The sequence below is a fragment of the Phaethon aethereus genome, assembly GCF_964289735.1.
Source record: "Phaethon aethereus genome assembly, chromosome: 4".
Lineage (NCBI taxonomy): Eukaryota > Metazoa > Chordata > Aves > Phaethontiformes > Phaethontidae > Phaethon > Phaethon aethereus.
The window spans coordinates 83085231-83111967 of record NC_138578.1 but is presented as its reverse complement, the minus strand read 5'-3'; the positions used below and the strand labels follow the sequence as shown (position 1 = coordinate 83111967).

General features: G+C 51.0%; 1 protein-coding gene across 2 annotated transcripts in view; it reads left to right on the top strand.

The window, feature by feature from the left end:
* The window catches only part of GFRA4 (GDNF family receptor alpha 4), a gene marked incomplete at its 3' end in the record, with an annotated part of 72833 nt that extends 58441 nt beyond the window's left edge, over positions 1–14392 (top strand). The window contains exons 2-8 of one of the 2 annotated variants that reach the window (XM_081999515.1): positions 658–936; positions 3641–3721; positions 7134–7479; positions 10544–10653; positions 11578–11712; positions 11975–12132; positions 14246–14392. In XM_081999515.1, coding sequence (XP_081855641.1) covers positions 658–936; positions 3641–3721; positions 7134–7479; positions 10544–10653; positions 11578–11712; positions 11975–12132; positions 14246–14392 — 1256 coding nt within the window. Of the gene's footprint in view, positions 1–657; positions 937–3598; positions 3722–7133; positions 7480–10543; positions 10654–11577; positions 11713–11974; positions 12133–14245 lie in introns of both variants that reach the window. The other variant, XM_081999514.1, reaches the window with a different exon arrangement.
* Positions 14393–26737: the final 12345 nt, after the last annotated feature.

The window sequence follows — 26737 nt, the reverse complement described above, 5'->3', positions numbered from 1 at the left end:
GTAGGCAGACTTAAATTGTGTGCAAGGAGGAGAGCCTGGGGTCTCCATAGCATTGGGCTGCTGTTAACTTTGGAGGGCAGAAATGAGGTGGAGAGCTGGGGGAGCAAAGAGTTTGGAAAGATTTTGTGCTCCAAGCAGGAAAAAGCAAGCACCAGGAACTGGTCAAGTTTCTGCCACATATAATCCTGCTTCCAGGCTGACCCTGTCCATGGTCACTCTCTCAAATCAGGAAGAACCCGGCCTCCAGGAGAGAGGTGACCTCTCCTTCCGGCTTCTCAGGTGGATGCAACATGCATCTCGCTGCTGCTGGTGGCTCAGCAGTAGGAGAGAGAGGGTTGGGTTGAGGTGTTGAATCTCAGGTTGCGTCTTGTTTCCTTAACATCCCTCCAACTTCCCCCAATCATGTGGGCAATCCATGAGTAGGAGTGGCAAGCCTGGGCATTTAAACCCTCCAGTTGCCTGTTGCAGAGGGATCTGCCCACTTGAAGATTTCAGAGGCAGAGTCATTGCCTGTGGAGTGGGTGGTGATGAGAGGGATGTCTATCTCTGCATGTGAAGATGGACATCCCAGCCTTGTCCAACTCATGAGAGACACAATTAATTTCCTACCTGGGGTTGCTCCATCACCCTCACACCACTTCTCCGGTTTTCTTGCAGAAGGTATGGCGGAAGCTGTCAGCTCGAGCAGGGACTGCCTTCAAGCAGGTGAGTCCTGTACCAATGACCCCATCTGCAGCGCCAAATTCAGGACCCTCCGGCAATGCATCGCAGGCAACGGAGCCAACAAGCTGGGCCCCGACGCCAAGAACCAGTGCCGGAGCACCGTGACAGCCCTGCTCTCCAGCCAGCTGTATGGCTGCAAATGCAAGCGAGGCATGAAAAAGGAGAAGCACTGCTTGAACGTCTACTGGAGCATCCACCACACGTTGATGGAAGGTTGGTTGAGCAGAGTACTCATTTCTGATGATCTTCCTAAAAGGGAATTACTGCTGGGGCTTTCTGCAGAGCTCCTCAGCACCAAAGTGGCTGTAAAAAAGGTCATTCCTGTAGTATTCCATCCCCTCTCAAGACCTACTTGCCCCCACGGTGATGGCATGTTGGGGAAAGCAATCCTGAAAACCTGAGACATCTCCTTCTTTTTTTTAAACATGGCCTCTTTTTTATGACATTCCCAGTATAACTTGAGATCTCTTGCTGGGCAAATGCATGGTATGTTTTGCATTTAAGTATGCCAGCCAAGACCATGAAAGCCATGTATTTTACAGAAACACTATACAAAGCATGGGCATAGAGGAAAAGACAGCATGAACTTAGAAAAAAATCTCTCTCTTGGAGGCTCTCAAATACACCACTGTCTTTGGGTTAGTGAAGATCCGGGGCTGGTGACACCAAGTTGGAATAATTTAAAGTGTTCCCAGAGCCAGTATTTCGTAAGTTTGGATTTTGATGTTTTTTTAAAAGTCATCAAAGTGCACCTCAGCGGCCATAAGTCTTCCTTGTCAGGCTGGTGAGTATTTTATGCACCATGAAAATTAAAATGGGGAATAAAACAGAACCTTCCAGCCATGGGCTGCGAAATAGATTAATAAAACACTGCTGGCTGCAAGCTGAAAGGAAAGGTTCAGGGGTGATAACACAGGGCGAAAGGCCAAGCAAAACAAAGAGAATGGAGACTATAATGCATAGGCTTGCCAGAAAGGGAACTGCTTGGTGAAGTTCCTGGAAAGCTTTCGGGTGCCCCAGCTTGAAGGGTGCAGAACATGGTGGTATGAACTGCTTGGGGAAATAAGACACCTCAGCACCCTCCAGGATCCAATCTTTACCATAATTACTTGCCAGGTGAACTTGTTTGCATTGAAGTGAAGCCTGGGGAAAGGTGGCAATCCGGCCTCTCCGTTCATCTTAACAGGCTGCGTTGCAACCCCTTCCCCACTGACCTTCACGCCCTGGAGCTTTGGTCACAGCCCATCTGTGATGGGGCTGTACAGGACAGCGGTGTCAGAAGGACTCCCAGCTCCAGGACTGCTGCTGGGAGAGCAGGGAGAGGATGGCAGGGAGTGCTGGGTGCAGGCAGGGGCCAGGCGTGGGTCTCCAGATGCAGAGTAGGAGATGGGTGCTGGATGGCCAGGTTGGATGGGCTTCCTGCCCAGCAGCTTGGGACCTCCATCTTGGGGATGACTGTGAGAGGACTGCTGTTGGAGACTGCCAAGACTCCGCTCTATTTCTCCTCTGCTGTCTTGTCCTGAGCCCCACATTTTTTCAAGCACTGAGTTCACTTGCAATGCAGATTTACACTCCCAAACCTTTGATTTCCCTGCCTTAATTTCCCTGGGGAAATATATTTCATAATAGTCACGTGTTCCAGAGTCCTTACACGGGTTTACTGGGCTGAGAAAGGAAGTCAATCCACACACTCCGTGTAGGGCTTTGTCTCTCAGTCATATGTACCCAGGAGGCTGTAAAGAGCTTCCTAGAAGCTCTCTTATAAAATCAATTGTAGAAGTGTGTGCTCAGGGAATTTACAAAGCATACTATTTACTCAGCTTCTCTTGAGCGCGTCTGTGTTTAGCCACCTTCCCGTTTGGAGACACAATAACATGATGACAACCCGATAACAATTCTCTGATAAGGTGCTATATCATCAGGACATAAAACTGCTACGCTGAACATAGAAATGGGCCCCTCTCCACTCAGTAATGATGCAAGATATTTCAATGAAGGTGTAAAGCTGCCTTGTAATGCACCTGCCGTAATTGCACAGGGCTGTGTACCCTGGGAGCCATTTCTTGCTGACCGCAGCTGGTGATCAGCATATGCCCAGAGCATGAGGTTTGATAGTCCTTTTATCCCAGCCAGTACATCTGCTGCTGCTGTCCACATCCATCTAAATGTCTAATAAAAAAAAAATGATACAGAGCTGTTTGCTTCAATAATATTCTGTGGTATCCATCAGGATGACGGGGCATTACTGACCATTGAGTGGATGAAAGGGAAGCACCGATTGAATAAAATTAGCTGCCAAGCAACTTAAAAATGACGAGGGGAAGTTTCTGCAGGAGCTGCGGGTGATTAGCTCTATGCCAAGTAAGAAAGGGCTGTTGGCAAGGAGAAGGGTAGAGGTGTTAATAAATATGAAGGTGCATGTGTTTTCACGCACACAGCCCCGTGCAGAACCCTGGCTGTGACCTAGAAACAGGTGAGGACCATTGACCCAGGGAAGGACCTATAGGAAATAGCAAGAATGGTGATGGAAACCCCAGGTATGTAGCAAGTCAGTGCTTTGAACTCTGCTCATGAACAAGAGTCTGTGCCACAGTCTGGTGTCTTGAGTGTCAATCCCTGTAAAGGGACCTAAGACCTGAGTTATAGAGAGTTGCAACTCAACAGTTCCCTGAGAGGCTGTCCTACTCCGAAACTGTGATATATTTTTAAAAGCCAGTTACATCCTATTCCCTTCTCTAAGGATATGGCCATACATCAATTCCTGTGACTCTGACTATCCATTTACTTATGGCCTTTAGAACACACGTCTCCTTGGACCCACCAAGCAAACCTACACTGCATCTGTTGAACCTCATAAGTCTCGAACGTCCCTTAGGAGCCTCAGTTGCCTTCTCACTAACTTCTCTTTTCAACCCAGGCATGAATGTACTGGAGAGTTCCCCTTACGAGCCGTTCATCAGAGGCTTTGATTACGTCCGGCTGGCATCCATCACTGCAGGTAGGTGGGTGGGAAGATGCTCTTACATTGACTAGTTCAAACAGGGAGGAACTGGCTGTAGGATCAAGCCTTATGGACAAGGCAGTCCTTTGTGCTCTCTTGTGGTCTCTTCACAAAGCATTGCTGAGAGCTTGCAATCATTTTTCCAAGGAGCTCCTTATGCTTCCTGTGCTAAACTGTTGATAGAAGAACATGTGCTAAGAAGAAGCACTTGTGATTTTTGTTCTTTGGCTTTTTCATGTCCATACTGTGAAGGGCTGGGACTGAGTGACATAGTAGGAAGGACTCTTCCTATGAGCCATCACAGGTGGTCTGATTCCCCATAGCAGGTGGATGACCAGTGCCATGCAGACACCCACCCATGGATATCATTAGGTATGAGAAAGTACTTCCACATCAGTCACAGGGTCAAACTCTGCAGGCAAAAAGGTCAGTAACACAACCTACTGATTGATCCTAGCCACAGCCTTTAACCCCATGCCCTGTGGGCAACCTCAGGACCCAGACCCATGTTCTGCTCTGCGTCACGTAATCCACTCAATAACACGAGCAGAGCTTCCTGACACCTTTTAACCCCCGTGAGGGCATGAACCCCCAGCTCAGCAGTTAAAGGGTCAGCGCGGTAGCTATTAAGCCATCCATCACCAACATCACAGCTGCCACCACAACCAGCATTCAGCTCTGCTTATGCGCCACAGCTGCGGGGAAGCTTGTACTCCTCATGTGTCTCTGGCTGACGTGCCAAAACAGCAGTCCTGTTGCAGCTCTTCCCAAATGTACAGCGGACTCTGGGGTGGCTGGAGGCCACAGCTGGGGTGCACCCAAGCAAGTAAGGAGTAGCAGGTCCCTGCAGCCAACGGCTGTCTGCAGTCCCCGCAATGGCGAGGCATTTGTTAGGTGAAAATGTCCAGGAGCAAGTTAACCCATCAGCCTTCGACAAGCTGAGCAGCAAGGGGAAGGGGAGTGCTCCTTGACCTCACATCTTCTTATTGACTCCACTTGACTGGTTTGAGCATGGAAAGTGAAGCATGCACAAAGGCGTTTGACACGTCATGGCCTTTTTTACTAGATTTTTTCCCCTTTAGCTGAAAGTCCTAAAGGGCTCTTCAGAGCACGGCAAAATCTAGGGATGGGGATTTTTATGCGTGGTTAACACATTGCCAGGTTTTTAAAGCGGATTGAAACTGGTTGGGCAGCAAAGCAAATGTGCCCAGAGCAGCAGGGTTATGTCCCAAAGGACTCAGCATCCATCTAGGGACATGAAGTTTCTTGGTTTAACCTTTTTTTCCCTATTTACTCATCAACACTCTCTATAACATAACTTATGACCTGCGGCACCGCGTCTGTCCAGTGCCCAGGATCATATGGTCAACATTGCCAAAGGACACTCTTTCAAACCTACCATAAAAAAAATATTTCCAAGAACTTGTTGAAACGTAAGACATCCCCATGACCATATGCCACGTCAGAGCAACAGATATTTTTAACCCAATCTTACGTAAACAATGTATGGCCAGTATTAAAACTGTGCAAATAGAATTATACCCCTCCACTCTAATTGTAGCGGTGATTTAAAAAAGCACATCCTCTATCGTTGCGTGGGAAGAGGAGAAAAGATAGCGTGTTCCCTGTGATTCATTAGCTAATGGGTAATGAAAACCTACCATGTAACTGTTTCCTACATGTTTGCTGACAGCTCCCCAGCGTAAACCGATGCTCTAACAATATTCATCTCCGGGCATTTTTAAAGGGAAGTACCTACGCGGCAGGAACACACCGAGTCCCAGTTTCACTCATTATAAATAACTGCAAAACTTGGAATTTGACTTCCAGCTCACCGCAAGCAGTGGAGACAAAAGGAAGGGAAAAATAAAAGTTCAGAGATGGAGAATCTGATAGCGTCAGTGAAAATGAAGGAGGGCAGCCAGTTCTGAAGTGCTCAGAGAGACTGTCAATGTTTTAACACTTGTCAGCAGTGACTGGCTGGTTTTAAATCCTGGCCAAAGGTAGGGTTTGACTCTCTGCATTGGAAATTTATCATTCTGAGGATTTTTTCCTCTGAAAAATCCTTCTCTGCTGGAGAGGAAGTCCTTCTACTGTTCTTCAGGTCATGGGCTTAATTCAGAGGGCTGAAAAATGGCTTCAAATTCATTTTCTCTCTCATGCTTGGAGGACCCTCATCTTATCTCTCCAATCAGACAGAGCCTAACGTCTCAACTGACTCCTACCAGGGACTCTGTAGCATTTCCCCCTCTATAAAAAGAGCCCCAACCATCTTTGAAGGAGCCCTGAAATTAGTGTTATGCAAATATCTTTCACTCTTATCCATTCCTCTGTCTGCAGAGGAAGTCGTTGGCATATAAACTCATGAGACCCCCATTGAAGACAGTGTGTTTCTTACCCATCACCACAGTTGTTTGTTTTATTTTCCCGATTTTTCCCCCTGCAGCAAGTTTTCCTCTGCCCTCCCTGCATCCCCACAGCACACCCCTGCTCTCCCACCCCGACTGCTAATCTGGGACTTTTGTTCAGCTCTTGCTTAAGTGGGTGGAAACGCAGAGTGATTTCACCCAAGCCAGCGAAGGGGTGACCTTGCAAAGGGTGTGGAGAGAGACCCGCATGCCCTCATATGCAGGCAGCATCAAGGTCCCAGGACATCAAGTTAGATTGTAGCTCTGATACTCATCCCATGAAGGCAGTGTCACTGCTTAGAAGATGGGCATACTGGGCAGGACTGGTCTGGACTGAGGAAGCCAGAGCACTGCTGTGGGGCTCTGAGAACCAGACAGCTCTCACTTAGTTGAGCAGGTCCTGGGATGAACATGGCACAGCTGCTCCCAAAGCCTGACTTGACCCTCCAGAGGTCTGAGGAAACTCATTGCACAGGGTAGAGAGTCTGGGTTGTAAGGGTTAAGGGAGACCTGGCATGGCCACTGACAACATTTGTTCTTCAGCACCATTTTTGAAAAAGAAGGTTCATTAGAAGAGATCACATTACACTGGTGGATCCAGTCATGGGCATGAGCAGATGCCCTTTCTAATGACTTCTGTCTTCCCGGGACTCAAGTTGGTTAATTCATGTGGGTAAAATGTTATAACATGCCCAGGGTAGAGCAAAGTTTCACTTCACTAAATGTAGGAGCTTAGTGGAGCAGGCTCTGGGCTGGGAGGTTTGGTGTGTGGCCATGGCACCTCTTGGGAAAGGTCAATAGGGAAAGGGGATTTGGCCCTGCTGGGACACAGAGAGCAGACATGGACTTCACCCTGGCCACTGCCTTCCTAGAGTGGGTGGTGGCATCTCGGAGGTGGCCATGGTTGAAAGCATGACAGGGATGAAGGTCTCAGCATAGTGTGGTGCTACTGGCGGGGAAGTCAGTGCAAAACCCCATCACCATCTCCCACCGCCTCACAGGGTCTGAGAACGAGGTGACCCAGGTGAACCGGTGCCTGGATGCTGCCAAAGCCTGCAATGTGGATGAGATGTGCCAGCGGCTGCGGACAGAGTATGTCTCCTTCTGCATCCGCCGCCTGGCCCGAGCCGACACCTGCAACCGCTCCAAGTGCCACAAGGCTCTGCGCAAGTTCTTCGACCGCGTGCCGCCGGAGTACACCCATGAGCTGCTCTTCTGCCCCTGCGATGACACGGCCTGCGCCGAGCGCCGGCGGCAGACCATTGTCCCTGCCTGCTCCTATGAGTCCAAGGAGAAGCCCAACTGCCTGGCACCTCTGGACTCCTGCCGGGAGAACTACGTCTGCAGGTAACGTTCACACACCAGGGTGGCCGACATGGAGAGCTGTCCCTCAGACAAGCCTGGGGCTCATGTGCCAGTGACAGCCTGGTGCCCAGAGCCAACAAACTCACCTGAAGGACCCTGTCTGGAGGCACCCATCCCACCACAACCCACTGACAGGCCATTCTCTGAGTGGCTCCTTCCCATGACCCATGTCCTTGTCTCATACTCTATACAGAAGGCGTTAAACAGTCAGGAGAAGATTTGAAATGTTTATGCTGGAGCTTTTTAGACCTTTTCTATGGCTTTTTGACTTTTGTCCTAAGGAAAGACCCACTATGGAAATAGTTCCAGAAAGGTGCAAGCCAAGCAGGGATGTAGTGTGGGGTGCTTGCAGCTACTTTCACCAATCTGTCTCCTCACTGTCTATCTCCTCTAGCCCAGAGCATCCTACAGGAGCACCCAAGATATCCTAACAGTCACAGGCACTTGTAGATACCTTAAACACATGGCTTTTTTTTTTTTTAATAGAAAAATTAATCATATATAAAAAATATACCCTTCTGCTGCAGGGCTGGATGTTCTAGTGATTGCAATAGGGGTCTCAGAGTCACAGTTGTCACTCCAGATCTACCACGTAGTATGTGGCCAGGTTGGTTTGCCCTTCTGTTTCCATTTAAGCCCATGCATGCACAGATGCACAGACCATCCCCATGTGCACACTCACAGGCATACCTCTTAAGTGTTTTTCAGCTGTACTATTTTCACCCCTCTATTTCTCAAAAAGTCTTTGATATTCCAGAAGGTTAATCCCCACAGAGCTCTCGAGTGGAGCCCATCTGTCAGTAAGAGATATAAGACCATAACAGCAGCTGTACTGTACCAAATGTGGTGGCCCCAGCCCCATGACCTGTGTGCAGCTGTGGCCATGAGCAGACACGTGGAGAAGAGCACAAGAGCAAGTGTAGGAAACAACTCCCAGTATTGTCCCAGTCTCTAATTATCGTGGGCTTTGGGACTTCCTAAGCTGAACTTCTAGCAGCCATCCCCTACCAGCATGTCATCTTTAAATTACAATTAAAAAGTCATGTCTTTTCACAAAGGGAGGTGAGAGCAGCGGCATCCTCTTGGAAGGATGGACTTGTACTAATACCATCACCCTTTTGCACCCCAGAAACGTGGCTGAAGGAGAACAACTGAGCTATACATCTGAAGCTGACTCTGAAAGGTGCAAAGCCCCTGAGCCACACCAGCTCTTGCTCAGATTCCCCCCGGCTACCCAGGGAATCCGAAACGTATGGGTACTGCCCTCTCCCTGACAAGACAAGTGGGCCCAGCGGGGAAGAAGAGGTTCAAAGGGGAGAGTGTTGCTTCCCAGGAGGCTGGAAACCATTTCCCGCAAGCAGCACAGCTGTTAATTATCTGGTTCCTTGGTCTCTGAATGTATCATATAAAACATCCTCTAGAGACATGGCAGGAGCAAGGGGTTGACGTGTGACCTGGTCAAAGCCAGCAGTGCAGAAACCACAAGGAGAACCAGGAACAAATCATGGCACTTTAAAGCAAGAGAGTGAGATACTCCAGGGCTAACCCTGCCTGCACTGCTTAGTCCTCCTGCAGCGTCTTCACAGCTTGGAGGACTGGGCTCTACTAACATGAATAATACAAAACCTGCAATCAGCACCTCCCTTTCCTAAACAATGCAGCAAAAATTTGGACAAGAAGAGTTTGCCTGGCCACGGCACAGGAGAAAGGGGTTGGTATGGGGCAAACGTAGGAACAAGAAAGAGAAAAAAAGAAGACTGGGGAGGAGGAGAGAAGGGGGTGGGGAAGTGCAAGTCAGAGTGCTGACACTGACCAGGAGCACCGACGAAATGTCTGGAAGAGAGAGGCTGTCCGGGAGGAGCAACATGCTCATTTTTGCTGAGATTGCCCAGGCAGAGCAAACATTTCAGGTACCCAGTTCACAGTTCAGGCACTGCAGGTTGTCATCTAAAGGGCCCTACCTTCAAGTACCAACAGTGTTAGTGCTTGTTTGAGTTTCCCAAACAGCTCAAATGCCATGTGAGATGCCTTCTTACCTTGACATGGGAAGACTGTTTAGATGGATCTGAATCTCAAGTAGGACCTATGTCCTACCTGAAAGCCACACGTGGATGTCTTAGACATCTTACAACATCCAAACACCACTAGATGCCTATGTGCCAACAACTGCCTCATCCCTAAAGAATTAGGTGCCGAATATCTGGTTGGCAGCATGATTTACAGAGTTTATCCAACCAAGCTAGCAGGGAAGCCACACGCAAAGAGCAGTCTGGCAATCTGTCTGAATGAATCTGACCAACTTCCCTGCATGGCCCAGACAGTCCCCCAGGCTGCTTTGTGCTAAGTGGTTTGGTGCTTTGACCTAGACAATGTGAAAACCAAGGCACAGTGGTCTGCGGTCAGAGCTGTATGTCACACACCTCTTGCTCCACAGGCTCCAGAGAGTCCAACCTTCTCCCAAGAATGGGTGCCTGCAGCAGAGGATGTGGCAGCAGCCCTGCTGACAGGTAGAGCATTTCATATCTGAACCTTTGGGCATTTGCCCTCATCTGAGGATGACCTCAGCTACATTTAGAGCACAGTCTTTGAAGAGAGAGAAACTGGACCAGAGTGATTCTCTTGTTCAGCAAATCAGCCTAAAAATGAAGGCTTAGGTCTCTGGGGGAAGCTATTATGCAGGAGTCAGATAATGGCAATACAGAAAGAATTCCCTCGCTGCCTGCTACAGCTCTTCCCTCAGAAGTCAGCTTCACACACCAGAAAACAAACATTTCTTCCAAGACTGGCCCTTTCTTGCAGTCCTAGAGGAAGCCTGTAAAACATTAACTACAGCACCTATTCACGCCTCACCTCAAAGGGATAGAACCCACTTCTGGGTTCGTTGGGGGTGGGCAGGAGAGTATAAAACGACATTCAAACTGGTTTAACACCACCTACAGCAGCAAAGGATTCTGCAAATGTGTTTGCTTCTGTAAACACCACCAGCATGCTATTCGCCCCAAACATCTGTGCTAATATCCTCCACCTTGTGCTCTTGCTCCATCAGGTCACGCTATGTGGAGTTCCAGTTTAATTGCCAGCCGTCCCCGCAGGCTGCGAGCGGCTGCCGGAGGGACAGCTACGCTGCCTGTCTGCTGGCCTACACAGGGATCATCGGTAAGAGGCTGCTTCCTCGGCTGGTCTCTCTCCCACTCTCTGGGTGGGAAATACCTCCTCTGGGTGGGAAATATCTCCTCTTAGTCTGGCCAGCTAAAAGCTATGGGGACAGTGAGGTGGAGAGCTGAGACTGGAATCTCAGGGAAGCACTGGGCTTTTTCTCTGCAGTGACCAAAGCCACAAGCATGGAGTAGCTTTAGGATAGCTGCAGTGGAGGGGCAAAAACCATGGGCTGCTGCAAGTTCCCAGCTTCTCTCACAGGTGGAAATAGATGGGCCATCCCAGGGCATCTGCTCTGTCAGGGGTTCCCTGATGTCATCACCAGAGATGCCACTAGAAGTCACCATCCACTGCCATCTTACTGACTTCAGAGGATGTCAAACTGGGTTTTCAGATGCTGCAGAGACCCAGCTGGCAGAAGTTAGCACAAGCACAGCCAGAGTCCAAAGAGAAGTGCCAATGACCATTGGACTTGGTCCATCCTGATGGATGGGATAGATTGACGGCTTTTTGGGTCAAGATTTCATTCAAATTTAATCCTTCCTTTGTTGCTTCCAACCATTCTGGAGATTGAGTTTGGCTTTTTCAGTGACAGCGTGGAAACCTTTACACACATTCACATACGGTTTTTGAATGTTACTAGGGGACCTGGGCTCCCAGGAGCTGCCCATTCCTTGGACTGGTAGCATGTTTTAATTGAGTGAAGGTTTTGCTGGCGGTAGGGTGAACAAAAGGGTTGCGACTGCCCCTCTTCTCTTCCCTGGGAGCAAAACAGACCTGTGACACCAGCACTTGAAGGTTTTTCTCTTGCTGTCATCACAGAGGGTCTCAGCTGAGGCTGTAAGCAGAGCAAGCCAGGAGAGAAGCAAGGAGGGACATTATTGTACCTGCCTTGCGGTAACACTTCTCCATCCTTCCCGGCAGGCAGTCCCATCACACCCAACTACATTGACAACTCAACTTCCAGCATAGCTCCCTGGTGCACGTGCAACGCCAGCGGCAACCGGCAAGAAGAGTGTGAGAGCTTTCTGCGTCTCTTCACTGACAATATCTGTCTCCGTAAGTATTGCCCAGCACACTGCTGCTAGGCAGCATCGCCCACAAGCTGGTGAGGCTTCTTGTGAAAGAGGGTATGAAGATGCCCAGGTCCTCAAGAGTCTATAGGTGTCCAGGTCCCTGTGCTTTCAACAAAGGAGCTCTGAAGACCCTCGGGCATGCATTTGGGTGATGCAGTTAAAGGAGGCTGGAGAAGGGATGCATGTGTTTTCCCTTGGAAATGTTGCCCTGACAACACTTTTCTCCATCTCTTTCCCACACAAAGAAAATGCCATTCTGGCCTTTGGCAATGGGACCTACCTGAACGCAGCTGTGGCCCCATCCATCCCCCCCACCACACAGATGTACAAGCAGGAGCAAAATGCCAACAGAGCTGTGGCGACCCTCAGAGAGAACATCCTCGAGCACCTCCAGCCCACAAAGGTAGGAGAGGTCTGACCTGGCCCTAAGAGATGTTTGGCGATGTCTATACTTCCTCTATGCCCTCCAGCCCTCCTCACCTCAGCTCCCTCTTCCATCTATGTAATTTCAGTTACATGCAGACATCCAACCTCTCCTCCACCTCCTGGAGTCCCTGATTCACCCTATTCTTCATGCCCTGACATATTCTTCCCTACATCAAGCACAGGGCTACATGCCTCTATCTCTGACTCTGTCCTCCTGCCTGTTGGTCACCTCTTTTCTTTCACGAGTGCTACAGAGAGATATGGAAGTTTTTTTAGAAGTACTGGGAAATCCATGGGCTTTTCAAGAGTGTAGAAGGGGAGCCAGGACCACTGGTTTGGCTCCTCACCTTCCTGTAGGGCAGCCACATGTCTTCAGACAAGCATTTCAGCTGCCTGGGATGCAGGTTCTCCCCTTGTTAGATGAGGATCTTGGAGGTCGTAATGTAGAAGCTTAATTGACTAAGGTTGGCTAAGCATTGGAAAATTTCAGATGAAAGGCTCTAGTCATGAGGAAAGTGTTAGTATCAAAATAATATTAAACTGAAATCATTTTAAACCAAATAACAGATTAATTTACTGATGATGGCAATAGTAGGCATTAAATATTTTATTTTTAAATAAAAAGCATTGACCTTGATTTGCCACCCACCAGAGTAATTTTCAGATTGAATTATTCTACTATTGAATAATTAACAGTGACCATGATTTGCTGAACATTCAGGTAACAGAAGCTGTCAATTAACTAGACTTCAAGGACTGAGCGTGGGCTTTGCACTAACCTAGCCAACATGTTCAAAGAGCTTCCACACATGGGTTCTTTTAAGTCTCTTCCCAGTTTATTTTGCTGGGAAAACACCTGATTCACCTTCCTCCACTCTGTTTTCACAGAGCAGCAAGTTGGGAGGTGCAGAAATGTGGCCTCAGCTTCCCTCACTACGTTTCAGGGCATTGGTGGCCATGCACAGCACGGGCATACTTTCATCAGGCCATAAACTTTGCACCCAGGAGATTTGGAGGATTTGCTTTTAGCTAGTGCTCCCCAGACCTCAGTGCAATCCAAGTAGCAGCCTGAGGTCCAGACCTTGCACTGAGAACTTTATCCTGGAAGTGATGGAGAAGCTGTGAACCTCCCTCATCACTGACAGTAGTCTGGTCCAGATAGCCAACCACTGCTGCCACCAGCAAGTGGGAAGCTGGAGAAAGCAACTGCAGTAAGGGATGGCCCTACCACATCGCCAGCCTCCACATGACAGCAGCATGTCCCTCTGCTGAGGTGTGAGTGCTACTGGAGCGTGATCCCTGATGAAACTGCAAGAGAAACCAGGGAGCTGGGACTTGACTTTGGACTCAACTTCAGATCCAGATCTTGTTCAGTGTTTAATGAGGGTGGTGCCCCTGGACCTGAGGAGGAAAGCTACGATGGACTGATTAGTCCATTTGCTTCCCATCTTCATAGCAGTGCAGAGCCTTGGCTCTAGATTGTTTTGGTTATCGCCTAATGAAAATAGAGGTCTCTAGTAAAGCAAATTTTTGGCCACAGTTGTCAACACACTGTGAAAGGAGAAGGGTGCAGTTTGTCTGCAGGGGGTAGGCACCCAGGGTGGGAGTCAGTTGTGTAAACACATGCACTGTATTTTGGTGCAAGCCACCTGGCTCCCAGCTGCTGCTCGGTGAAGTGACTACCAGCCCCATGAAGATGTATTCAATACCTAGGGGACATCGCCATCTGAAGAGGCCACCAGGTTAAGCTGCTGGCCAACAGTGGCTGCAGGGATCTCCATTGACCAGAGTGGGCATCCAGGCACCCACCCCATACAAAGAGACCTTCAGCCAGTGTCCAAACCTCCACACCCAGTGCTGTGCCCACAGGGTGACCCTGCTGTATGCCACGGTGCTACCACCGCCTTCACCACCATCTCCAGCAGAGCTGAGCTGACCTCCAGACTAGAGCTGGGGCACTGAGACTAGCCCCGGCTCCCTCTGTACATGCACACATGCAGGACATGCACACAGTCCCCAGGCCCTAAATCCTCAGAGCAGGTGGGGAGCAACCACACCACTCACCACATGCTGTCTCCTTTCTCTTGCAGGTGGCCGGAGAGGAAAGGCTTCTGCGGGGCTCCACTCGTCTGTCATCAGGGACCTCCAGCCCAGCAGCTCGCTCCCACCGGGCAGCCTCTCCACTGCAGATGTGGCTTCTCCCTGCTGTTGCTGTGCTGAGCCTCTTCGTAATGTGAAGCAGGGCAGGCACACGCCAGGCAGAGACTCTCTCTGTGTTGGTTTCTTTACAAAACAACCAGACCAGTAACTTTTTTGGGGGAAAAGGAGGGAGGAGGGAGGGGATGCGAAGGAGAGGTCAGCGTGTGGGCATCCCTTCCTCCTCCTCACCTGTCTGCCAATTTATTTGATTTTATACAATCAGCATCGTCGACAACCAGCTCATTCTTGGTCCTGGCCATGTTTCCACCCTACAGCTTGGTTGTAGTCTCTCCAGCTCTCTGCAGATGGAGTTGGAGCCATGGACAATTCCCTTGGAAAAGGTGAAGGAGAGGGTTGAACCAAGAAATGAGAGCTGCAAAGGAAATGCTTTTGCCTGCCCCAGCCAAGAGGGGAAAGACTTTTGATGGGTGAGTTGTCAGGAGGTTTTCTGAAGCCCTGACTCACGTTGGGGGGATCTTGACAGGACACATCAAGTGATGTAGAATTCAGACTGTCTCCAGGGTTCCTCAGGACCTGAAGGGCAGCCCACCTGGTTCAGACTGAAGAAACCAGAGCACCGGTGAGAAGATGGTTGGTTTTGTTCACCAGAGAGGTTCTTGAAGCACCTCTGGGGTGGACCAAGTAACCACACTATGAACTGGATGGTGGGGTTTATCCACCCGCTGGAAACCATGGCCAGCATGCAACCAGCATGCATCACCAAGCTGTCACCTACCCCTCAGGCCCTCCTTTTTAAAGAAACATGTGTCATGTATTGATGATGTTAGGAAGAAACACGTGTGTTGCATTTTGTTTACGGCTGGCTTGCTTTGTGTCCCAACCCTAGCACCTATATTCACTGGTCCTGTAAAGTGTTTGGGGTAGGTATTTTTTTGTCACATCCAAACAACCAGAGGCCGATGTTGTCCCACTCCAAGCTAACCTTTCTTCATGAGGGACGAACGTGTGAGCCCATGGGCAGGGCTCAAGCCCAACGCAACCCATTCTCATGTGCTACCTGTGCATCCGCCGGTCTTGCAGAGAGGCAGAAGGTCTTCAGTCAGGGGATTTCATTAGTTTTCCCAGGAAGAGATAGGATAGAAAAGGTTTGCTAGATACCACCCTGGGGACATAAATATCCAGCCAATTTGTGGAAAGGCCAAGTCATGAATCATGTCATGGGTAGCGAGTGGATTGCTACGGTTACCCTCCTTGAGGAGCTGGCAGAGGCAATTGCTTCTGTCCAGGTTAGCAAGTGAAGGGCATTCCCTCCTGCCAAGTCCTATTTACTCTGCCAAAGGGTCGTTTAAGCAAAGGCTGGTGAGGTGACCCATTCTACCGAACTGCAACCAGAGCCCAGCTGGAGGGTGAGGGCAAATGTCTCTCTGGTCTCTTGGGGCACAGGGAGGCAAATGCCCTTAGGCTACTTGAGCATTTGGGGGTCTTCCCTTGAGGAGGTCAGCTGAGGACTCCCAGTGCCTTCTTGGGGGGCTGAACCCTAGATCAAGCCAAGAAAGAAGGTGGTAAGAAAGGGTGAGAAGGTTTCCCAGGATAAATGCTTACCCGGATTGACAGCCATGGGGGCTATAGGAATAGCTCCAGATTGACCCTGAGTATTTAGGCCTGGCCTTTGGAGCAGTCCGTTTGTTCCTTGATTTGTGCTCCTCCAAGGAACATCATTAGTTCCTTAGTGTTTGGATCCATAGAACGGCTTAGCAGCAGCTGATGCAGCAAAGTCCAGTGCTTTTTATTCCCATTCCCTGCAGAACACCTTCCATTGTTTATTGCTTCAGATTTTACTGAGAAACCACAGCAACTTTCTCGGGTTTTGGTTCAATATAAAACCACTCTTGGTTTCAGTTGAACACCTGTGGATGTGTGAGAGATGCACAGAAATCCTCCTGGCTGCATCCTATCCAAAGTTCTGTTCCTCGAGGCCCTCGGGGCTGTAGCACTTTCTTGTCCTAATCCAGGGCTGTGCAAAGGAACATGCCAAGATCCAAGTCTTGTGTGCAGGATGCCAGGTCACACCCTGAACTGAGACTTGCATGTGAGATCTTCACTGCCACAAGGCTCACCCAGATCAGAAAAGCAAGCAGGGAGGTAGCGCTACCGGCAGGAAAGTCCCTTACCTCCCTCCAAGGTGCCATAGCCGTGTACTGAGTTGCTGGGAACATCTCCCCTTTATCCAGGACATCGCTGTCCTCTGGGAGACCATGGAGCCATCTGTGCACCAAGTGACACAACTACTAGCTGCAGCTCTGCAAAACTTGTGTCCTCTGAGCCACGGGTGAGAAAGGGATTAAACCCTGATGCTCAGCCCTTCAAAGGCAAGGAACTACCTCAACATCATGAGGTCATGCTGTGAATTGCCGCCTTCTGCCGCTTTCCTTTCAAGTCCTCTAGTCATGCCCTGTTCTACTACAGATCTGGCCCCAGCAAGCCGGGTCTCCACCAGCTTTTAATCTTCTTGCATGGGCTGAGCCTCACCGTAGGATGGACATGCAAGTGGCAGCTGCTTTCCAGGAGTGCCCACTCCTGCAGTCTCTCACGGCTCCACTCCCGTGTCTCTTACAACTCACTGGCGGTGATGTTGAAATGCCGCTTTGCCGTTTCCTTCTCTGATTGACAGCCAGCGGAGATAGACTTTTTATAGGTGGTCAGGATGACTGGCAACCCCACTTCAGCTCTCCCTTAGGACTGGTATGCTGTGAAAAATAGATATGGAGAGTCCTACTCATAAACTACCAGGAGATAGAGGAGACCTCCAGAGGTTACCTAGTCCATTACCATGTCCCACAGCAGGACCAGTGGTCTGCTTACATTTTCTGGCAGATTTATCTTAAATGGTTTTTAACAATTCCAATGAGAAACATCATCCTGGATTTATACCTTAACATCCTTAGGATGTTAGTTGTCAACTAGGCATCACAGGCCAACGAGACCCTTGATTCCCATTGCGGTGTCTTCTCAAGTCCTCAGTTTTGGGAGGACGGCAGACCAACAGCTAAAAGTGCCCCGAGGCTGTGGAAGGTGACAGCCAGCTGCCATGGATCACATCACAGAGACGTTGCATGAGAAGCTCAGAAAACATGGCAACTGTCTGCCGGGATCCCTTGCAAAAAACACAGGGAGTTAGTGTCAATGGGTGCCTGCTAGAGGGGTTTTCTCCCCACGCCCTTGATCGAGGGACCTCAAAAGCATCTGCAGAGTTGAGGCTGCAGGTCTGAAAATGCACTCCCTGTCCTCAGCCTTTGTCCCGTGCTGTGAGTTTGGACGCAGCGTCCTTCAAGCACTGTCCCAGGCCAGGTCCTGCACTCCCGGGGGTTTGCCGGGGTCTGGGGATGCTTCGAAATGAAGTGAGTAAGGCACAGAGCAACGAACCTCTTCCCAGCAGGAAAAAAACAGGGAGTTGGGATGGGCAGTCACATTACACAGAATTAAAAAAAAAAAAAAATCCCCAAACCTGCATGACTTTTTCCTGATCATTTCACCCTTTTTGCCCATATTTAGTGTCAGTTCTCCCTCCAAGCCTGTTCATGAATCAAACTTTGCAAAAAAGGATGGTTTTTGTGCAGTCCTTTTGCAAGCAGGAAACCCAACTACATTCCCCCCCTCCATAAACACGGGCGTGCATAGGCCATTTCTTTTCCCTTGTGAAAAGACAGTAACTTTTTTGGATGAAATTTCATCTCTGTTGAACTCTGTGAAGTCAACCACAGATCTTCATTTTTAAGCCTCTTGACTAACCACAAAAATCATTGCAGCTGCTTGTAAAGCCAAAGGACTGAGGGATCCAAGAGAGAGAAGGGGAGGCACTTTTTTTAGAAATTACTCCATACCTGGGGGCTTTCATAAGCACAAAGAAGAGTCGGGGCGGGGGGGGCGCGGAAAGAAAAAAAAGAACCAGCCAAACTTTCTGTAGCCACCAAACTTTATTTTTCTGGCTGCTCAGCACCTTTCCCAGTGGTTTGGCACTCCCAAAAGCCCGTGAAATATTGTGTATGTACAAATACGTCGTCGTAGAAGCCAGAGCGCGAGCAGGGGGGGAGAGACCACGGCAGGGAGCCGGTGCTGGCGCAGTAACCCCGTCGGTATCAGGGTGATGCTAAAGGCTGTGTGGGTGTGCGTGTGCGTGCGTCTGTACGTAGCGGAGGATGGTTGACGCCCGCCTAACCCTACTGGGGTATAACCTGTACTTCTCTCTTCTGTACATGTCAATATTCAAACATATCCATGAATAAAGCACACGCGCATTTTCCTGACCCCCTCGCTCCTGTCTGTGACGCCGGGCTGTCCGTGCCCGCGTGGCCAGGCTGGTGCCGACCTCGCTGGTCCCGTGCCGTAAGGGCAGCTGGAAGAAACGGGGGGATGGTTTTGGGGGGGCTGGCAGGGCGGTGGGGCTCAGATGCCCCACGCTTGGCTGGAAACCCAGTTCTGATCTGCTGCCTCCCAGCAAGGAGGGGCAGCAGGTGAAAAACCAACTCTGCTGAGGTGGAGAGACGTCAGTGCCACCTGGGAAGGGGACACGGACCCGCGCCAGTCCTGGGGCTGCTCGTGGGTGACGCACGCAAAGATTCGGGAGCGATTTGGGGAAGATGTAGCTCAAAGCTGGTGCCAGCACGGGAGGAGGGAGGCACTGCAAGATGTAGCAGGGATGGGGATAACTGCACCCGCAGCGAGGGCCACGTGGAGCCACTAATGCTGAGGTGTCACCGCGAAAGTTCGGGAGGGGGGTGGAAATAACGGGGGGCGGCTGGTGCTGCACCCTCCCGCAGGGCGCAGGAGGAGGGGAGATGTAGGAGGAGGGAGGGTGGCGGTCCATGCCAGCCGGGGAGACTTCTTTCTTCGTGCCACAAGCAGCTGTGAGTTATTTTTGGCATCTTGAAAAAAAAAAAAAAAACAAACAAAAAAAGAAATTGCAGGGAAATTGGTTAGAGGCAAATTGAACGTTTTTTTGCCAATTTTGGGTGAAAAAACTTTTCCAGAAAACAAATGTATATAAAATTTATATAAAAATACCGAGGGAAATTCAAGTCTGTTCCTAAACACAAAGCGAGTTCAAGGTTGACCCCAGAAACATCGCGCCTTTTCTTCCCCAAAATCACGTTTGTCTGCGTGCATGCGGGAAGCAGCTGAGGACGCAGCGGGGGAGCAGAGCCTGGGGTTAGGGCCAGGCTCGGGACCTCTCGCGAAGCCATTTCCTTCCCCGGGCTGCTTCGGCTGCCGGGGTTTTGCCGACACAAAGACAATTTCCTGGGAAAGTTCCAGCCGGTTGAAGCTGAAATGTGCTGTGAAAACACCGCAGGTTTGGTGCATTTTCCCCGGTTCCTGGCGGGCCGCCGCTCGCCCAAGGTCAGCACCCGAAAAGCTGGCGGGGGACGGTCCGGGGCCAGGCAGCGCCGGGGGGTGCTGGCAGCTGCCGGGTTTTGGGGGGGACCCGGCCTTGAAGGAGACCGTGGGACTGCCGTGGTCGCAGGGTCCCCCCTTGCTGCTGCGGCTGCGCCCCGGGGCAGCGTGTGCTGGTTTGAGGGGCACGGGGCGAAGCACGGGGCTGGTGAGGGCATCCCCGCACTGGGCCACAGCCACTGGCCTCAAGCAAGCCTGGAAACCACCTTAAATTTAGGGTGAAGAGGTTTTGGAGCAGGAGCAGCTCTAATAGCTAGCGGGAGCCTTGTCTGGCCCTCACTGCTACGTTATCTCCAGGTCTGGGTACGGTTTTTGGGGGTGCTGGCTGTGCCCACAGCCAAACGGAGCCCCACTCCCTCCGCCAACCAGGGACATGTGGAGCAAGAGCAGGTGGAGGGACTTTCCCCAATTCCCAGCGGAAAAGTCCTGCAACCTCTTAGCCCGCAGGTCAGAGAAGGTCCCGGGGCACCTCTGGAGGTCCGGAGGAGAGACCTGCAGGCAGGACCTGACGGCGACCAACGACGCCCCATCGGGCCGCGCCGGCAGAGGCGGCAGGAGCGAAACCCTGCAGCTGACGCGCAGCCGCTGCGAGGGGACCTTCTAAAGCAGCAGCAGCCGTTCGCCTCCCGCTGTCTCCACGCAGACGGTGCTCACGGGCTGATGGGGCGGACGCATCTCGCTTCGGTTATTAAAATATTGCCTCTCCGAGCCGAGTGCGGGAATGGCGGACGCTAGCCGAAGGGAAGCGCTGCAGAATTAGCTCTGACATGAAAAATGTTCAAAGCACTTTTTTTTAATTTTTTTTTTTTTTTTTTCCTAAGGAGAAGTGGAAATGATTTCTGGTGGGAGCAGGGATCCCAGGGAACGTGTTGATGGAAATACTGCCGGTCACGTTGTCGGAGGCACATCGTGGCTGCAGACTGGAAAGCAGAGCTGATAAAACCATCAGCGAGCCGCCGGTGGGACGGAGGGAGAAACGCGGCCACCGGAGTTATCTCCACGCTTTCCTTCCTCCTCACGACGACGCTTTGTGATCAGCTGCCGCAGTCCACGCCTCCCCGCCAAACCTCTGCTCCCAAACTGAACTCAGGGGTCGGTGTGGGGATCGGTAGAGATTAAATCCCACCCTCCGGCAGCATCGCTGGTCACCGCTGGTGGGGTGAGAGGAGAAAGAGCCCCGGTCCCGCCGGCCACGTGCGCGTGGAGTTGCACCCTGGGCTTCTCGCCAGCGCAGTGAAGAGGAGGAGGTTGTCATCCTCCGTGTTAGAGCCAGAGTGGCCAGAAGCACTTCTGGCAGGGTGTTTTCTGGCTCAGCTCCCTACAGATGTGGCTTCTGGGGGATGCACAAGAAGGTCTGAGTAGTGGCCCAGGAACTCAGAGAAGCAGAGGGGGAAGGAAGGGTCTGATCGTGCATCTCCGTGTTGGACCTTGCTGCTTGGGGACAGGTCTTACTTCCCCTAAGACATCCCTCGTGCCGAGCTTGTTGCTGAGTCACTGGAGTCACCGAGCAGAAAACAGCCCTCTCAGGGCATCTCGGACCTGACCGGCGCTGGCCATAGCGTGAGGACTGGCGTTGCGCAATCGCGCGGCCGCGGGCGCTGGGCTGGCTGTGTTACAGGCACGGTCTGGGGACGTGTCGTTGTTTCTGGCCACCCCTGCGATGGGGAACGCCGGGAGCTCAGCCCACCTCTAACGGATGGGGACACCGGGGTCCCCAAGCACTCCCGCCAACCCGTGAACTCATCGGCAGATCCCATCAGTCATCTCATTAAAAGGTCTCATCCCACCTACTTTATCTTATGCCCTTGAAAATGTCTCTGCGTTTTCGTTTTGTCATTCAATTCTCTGCTTTGTTGCAACTTAATTAGTTCAGAAACCAAAAACCACAAGGAGAAACACAAAAAATTCTGCAAATTGTTTTTTCCAAAGTGGTAATCTGTGCTAGCTGTGGAGCTCTGGCTCATTTGTACACCTCTCTTTCCTCCTCTCATCCAAAAAACCCCAAAATGAATATTTGTGCTTCTGCCATACCAAGAGATGATTTTACTATCAACCAGTGATGTGTAACTGTGGTGGGTTGACCTTGGCTCAGCAATTACTGTCATGGGCAAACCAGCCTCAAATTGGGGAAATAAATTTAATTTATTGTCAATCAAATCAGAGTAGGATAATGAGAAATAAAAACTAAATCTTACAACACCTTCCCCCACCCCTCCCTTCTCCCCGGGCTCAGCTTCACTCCCCATTTCTCTCCCTCCTCCCCCCGAGCGGCACAAGGGGACGGGGAATGGCGGCTGTGGTCAGTTCATCACACCTGGTCTCTGCCGCTCCTTCCTCCTCAGGGGGAGGACTCCTCACCCTCTGCCCTGCTCCGGCCTGGGGTCCCTCCCACAGGAGACAGTCCTGCATGGACTTCTCCAGCGTGAGTCCTTCCCACGGGCTGCGGTTCTGCACGAGCTGCTCCAGCCCGGGTCCCCCCACAGGTGCCGTCCTTCAGGAACAGGCTGCTCCAGCCCGGCCCCCGCGGGGTCCCAGGTCCTGCCAGCAAACCTGCTCCAGCCGGGGCTCCTCTCTCTCCCCACGGGGCCACAGGCCCTGCCAGGAGCCGGCCCCAGCGCGGGCTGCCCACGGGGTCACGGCCTCCTTCGGGCATCCCCCTGCTCCGGCGTGGGGCCCTCCCCGGGTGCGGGTGCAGATCTGCTCCCTGTGGAGCTCCATGGCCGCAGGGGCACAGCCGGCCTCCCCGGGGGCTTCCCCGGGGGCTGCCGGGGACCCTCTGCCCCGGCGCCCGGAGCCCTCCTGCCCGCCCTGCTCTGGGCCGGGGGCTGCGGGGCTGCTCCTCTCACAGCCTCACTCCTCTCTCCGGCTGCAGCCGCACAGAAGTTTTCCCCTTCCTCACTCCGTCCCCCCGAGGCGCTGCCGCTGTCGCTGACGGGCTGGGCCTTGGCCAGCGGCGGGTCCATCTTGGCGCCGGCCGGCACCGGCTCTGTGGGACACAGGGGAAGCTTCTGGCAGCTGCTCACAGCAGCCCCCTCCGAGCCCCCGACACCGAACCCTTGCCACGCGAAGCTGGTACATTAACCCATCTAAGAGTTGTCCCAAACCCCATCTTTTACTTGTGCAAGGAGAAACACCACCCAACCTCCAGTGCAGGCTTTCTGTAGGGTGGTTGAGCTAAATAGGTTGCTTTGTAAAAGGTCTTAAAATTCACAGATTCACAGAATCACTAAGGTTGGAAAGGATCTTCAAAATCATCAAGTGCAAACATCAACCCAACACCACCATGCCCCATAAACCATGTCCCAAAGTGCCACATCCACACATTTTTTGAACACTTCCAGAGATGGCGACTCCACCACCTCCCTGGGCAGCCTGTTCCAATGCCTGACCACCCTCTCGGTGAAGAAATTTTTCCTAATATCCAATCTAAACCTCCCCTGGTGCAACTTGAGGCCATTTCCTCTCATTCTATTGCTGGCTACTTGGGAGAAGAGACCGACACCCACCTCACCACAACCCCCTTTCAGGTAGTTGTAGAGAGTGATGAGGGCTCCCCTCAGCCTCCTCTTCTCCAGACTAAACAACCCCAGTTCCCTCAGCCGCTCCTCATAAGACTTGTGCTCCAGACCCCTCACCAGCTCCGTTGCCCTTCTCTGGACACGCTCCAGCACCTCAACGTCCTTCTTGGTGTGAGGGGCCCAACACTGAACACAGGACTTGAGGTGTGACCTCACCAGTGGCCAGTACAGGGGCACGATCCCTGCCCTGCTCCTGCTGGCCACACTATTCCTGATACAGGCCAGGGCGCTGTTGGCCTTCTTGGCCACCTGGGCACACTGCTGGCTCATGTTCAGCCGGCTGTCAACCAGCACCCCCAGGTCCCTTTCTGCCGGGCAGCTCTCCAGCTACTCCTCCCCAAGCCTGTAGCGTTGCATGGGGTTGTTGTGGCCAAAGTGCAGGACCCCGCACTTGGCCTTATTAAACCTCATACAGTTGGCCTCTGTCCATCGATCCAGCCTGTCCAGATCCCTCTGCAGAGCCCTCCTGCCCTCCAGCAGATCAACACTCCCACCCAGCTTGGTGTCATCTGCAAACTTACTGAGGGAGCACTCGATCCCCTCATCCAGATCGTCAATAAAGATATTGAACAAGACCGGCCCCAGAACCGAGCCCTGGGGAACACCGCTTGTGACCGGCCGCCAGCCGGATTTAACGCCGTTCTCCACAACTCTCTGGGCTCGGCCATCCAGCCAGTTCCTCACCCAGCGAAGAGTAAACCTGTCTAAGCCACGAGCCGCCAGTTTCTCCAGGAGAATGCTGCAGGAAACGGTGTCAAAGGCTTTACTAAAGTCCAGGTAGACAACGTCCACAGCCTTTCCCTCATCCACTAGGCGGGTCACCTGGTCATAGAAGGAGATCAGGTTGGTCAAGCAGGACCTGCCTTTCATGAATCCATGCTGGCTGGGCCTGATCCCTTGATTGTCCTACAGATGCCCTGTGAGCACTCTCAACCACTCCATAATCTTCCCCGCTACAGAGGTCAGGCTGACAGGCCTGTAGTTCCCAGGATCCTCCTTCCGGCCTTTCTTGTAGACGGGCGTCACATTGGCAAGCCTCCAGTCTTCTGGGACCTCCCCTGGTAACCAGGACTGCTGATAAATGATGGAGAGTGGCTTGGCAAGCTCCTCCGCCAGTTCTCTCAGTACTCTCGGGTGGATCCCATCAGGCCCCATAGACTTGTGGGTGTCCAGGTGGTTTAACATGTCCTTAACTGCTTCCTCCTGGATTATGGGCGGGTTATTGTGCTCTCCATCCCCATCTTCCAGCTCAGGGGGCTGAATACCCTGCGGATACCTGGACTGGCTATTAAAGACTGAGGCAAAGAAGCCATTAAGTACCTCAGCCTTGTCCTCGTCCTTGGAGACAACGTTCCCCGCCATATCCAGTAAGGGATGGAGATTCTCCTTGCCTCTCTTTTTGTGGTTAATGTATTTGTAGAAGCATTTGTAGAAGCAAATTGCCTCCCATCATTCTGCAGATGATCGTTCTTTAAGTCCTGTGGAAAGAAAAGCTGTGTGGCAAATAAATACATTTCTGGCTCCTTACCCAGCTGCGTGCGCTAATGATAGGTGAGAGCAAAGCGCATCGTCCTGGACATATGCAGAGCCATGGAGAGCCTCCACGGTCTCTTCCATTCCTTTCCTGCAAACCTCTTTTCTTTGCTACAACACAAGAAGAAAAATCAGAGCAGGGATGAAATATGTCCCTGTACCTCTACGTTTTATCCTGCTGTCCAAAATGAGCTTAAACTAGCTTTAAAACCGCTACCCCCTGCCCACTTCATTTCAAGTCTGGACAGACCACGCTGTGCTTTCAGACTGGCATGCTCCGCTCAGCTCAGCAGCAGTTTCTGAGAATAGGGCTTCTGCATCCCAGTTTAATGCCATGGGATGAAGTAGCACAACGGTCTTAGGAGACGGCGGTGACTGAAACCTTCATGGCTCATAAATGTCAGGTTTGACTCTGCTTCATCTCAGCAGTGCTTAATTTCAAAGCTGAAGAGCGACATAAAAATAAATGGAGAACAACGGATTGCGTCTCGGCAGGAATCCGTTCCTGGATGCCGGGGCGTGCTGCACGCGGGCTTCCAAGGGGTGGGAGATGAGAGGTCACCTCCAGCTCTGCTCTCCTAGCTTTTGTGTGCACCTGAAACACCAGCTGGCACCAACACTTCATAAGGTTGCACAATCATTAGCAAAACTCTTTGGCGATACGGTCTCCAGGGATGTCAGATTTTTCTCTTCGGATTCACAGGAAGGAGGGGTTTAGTGGGAAAATCAGTAGCGAGAGGAAGAGAGGGAAGGGGCTGAGATTTTCTGTTCCTGTTGGGCTTATTTAAACCCTGAATGTAGAAGCCCTGAGCTTTGGGACAGTGATACAGGTGCGAAACCAGACAAGGACCAGGGACAGCAAGGACTCATGACCCCAGAGCTGAGGAGGTTGGAGCAAATAAATTCCCTCTCCAGTCCCGACCATCCCAGATGACCTGCATGGAGGACGAGCTCCTTCTTCTCTACAATGAAGACTTTGACACCTCTTTAGGATGCTCCTCCCTTCCGCCACCCTTCAGAGACAGCCGTGGAGATCAGGGACCAAGCGCTTCCCTAAGGGACCTATATCTTCCCCAAGAGACCACAGGGAAGGTGTAGGAGGGGATGATGGCTTTGGGGGACGGTAAGGCGGTGTGCTTTGGTGGAGGACACGTCTTCTTTTTCCTCCTCCCAAATTTGGTACCCGGCACAGGGTGAACGCAGCCCGCTCAGGGAGACACGAGCACCTTGAGATCCACCACCACCGTGGGAGAAACTCACCCTCACCCCAGCCGGGAGTCTTTAAAAACATCTTGAGTTCTTTCTTCCCCTTATTTTAAGAGGGGAAAAAAGGAAGAAGAAAAAGCAAGGGAAAAAAATTTTAACCAGATCATCTACTTTTTATTTCAGAGGAAAGATTTGCATTATTTATTTTATTTATATACATGTACTTCACATTTGTACTTAAAATGCACAGATCTAATAATTTTCTCGTTCCTGCTTTAAATTAGCTGTTATTTTACAATACAAAAAATTATACCAAAAACTGCAGTCCTAAATGTGTGTATGTATAACACCCACAATCCCCAGCAATGAAATAGTTTACAATACTTGCTCATATTTACATATGAATGCAATAAATGCTAAATTATACATATTAACAAACTAAGCTCAAGTCTGAACACAGGTAAGAATTGTAAATAATTACAGAACAAAGAAAAAAAATCCAGAACACAATTAATTCAAGGATCCTAGTGTAAAGAACATTTTTGTGCACAAATTTCAGATTAATATAAAACTCTCTTTTTATTTTCTTTTTGTTTTTTTTTAAAAAAAATAATAATGGACTGACCTATGTTACACTCCTCCACTATTTTTTTTTTT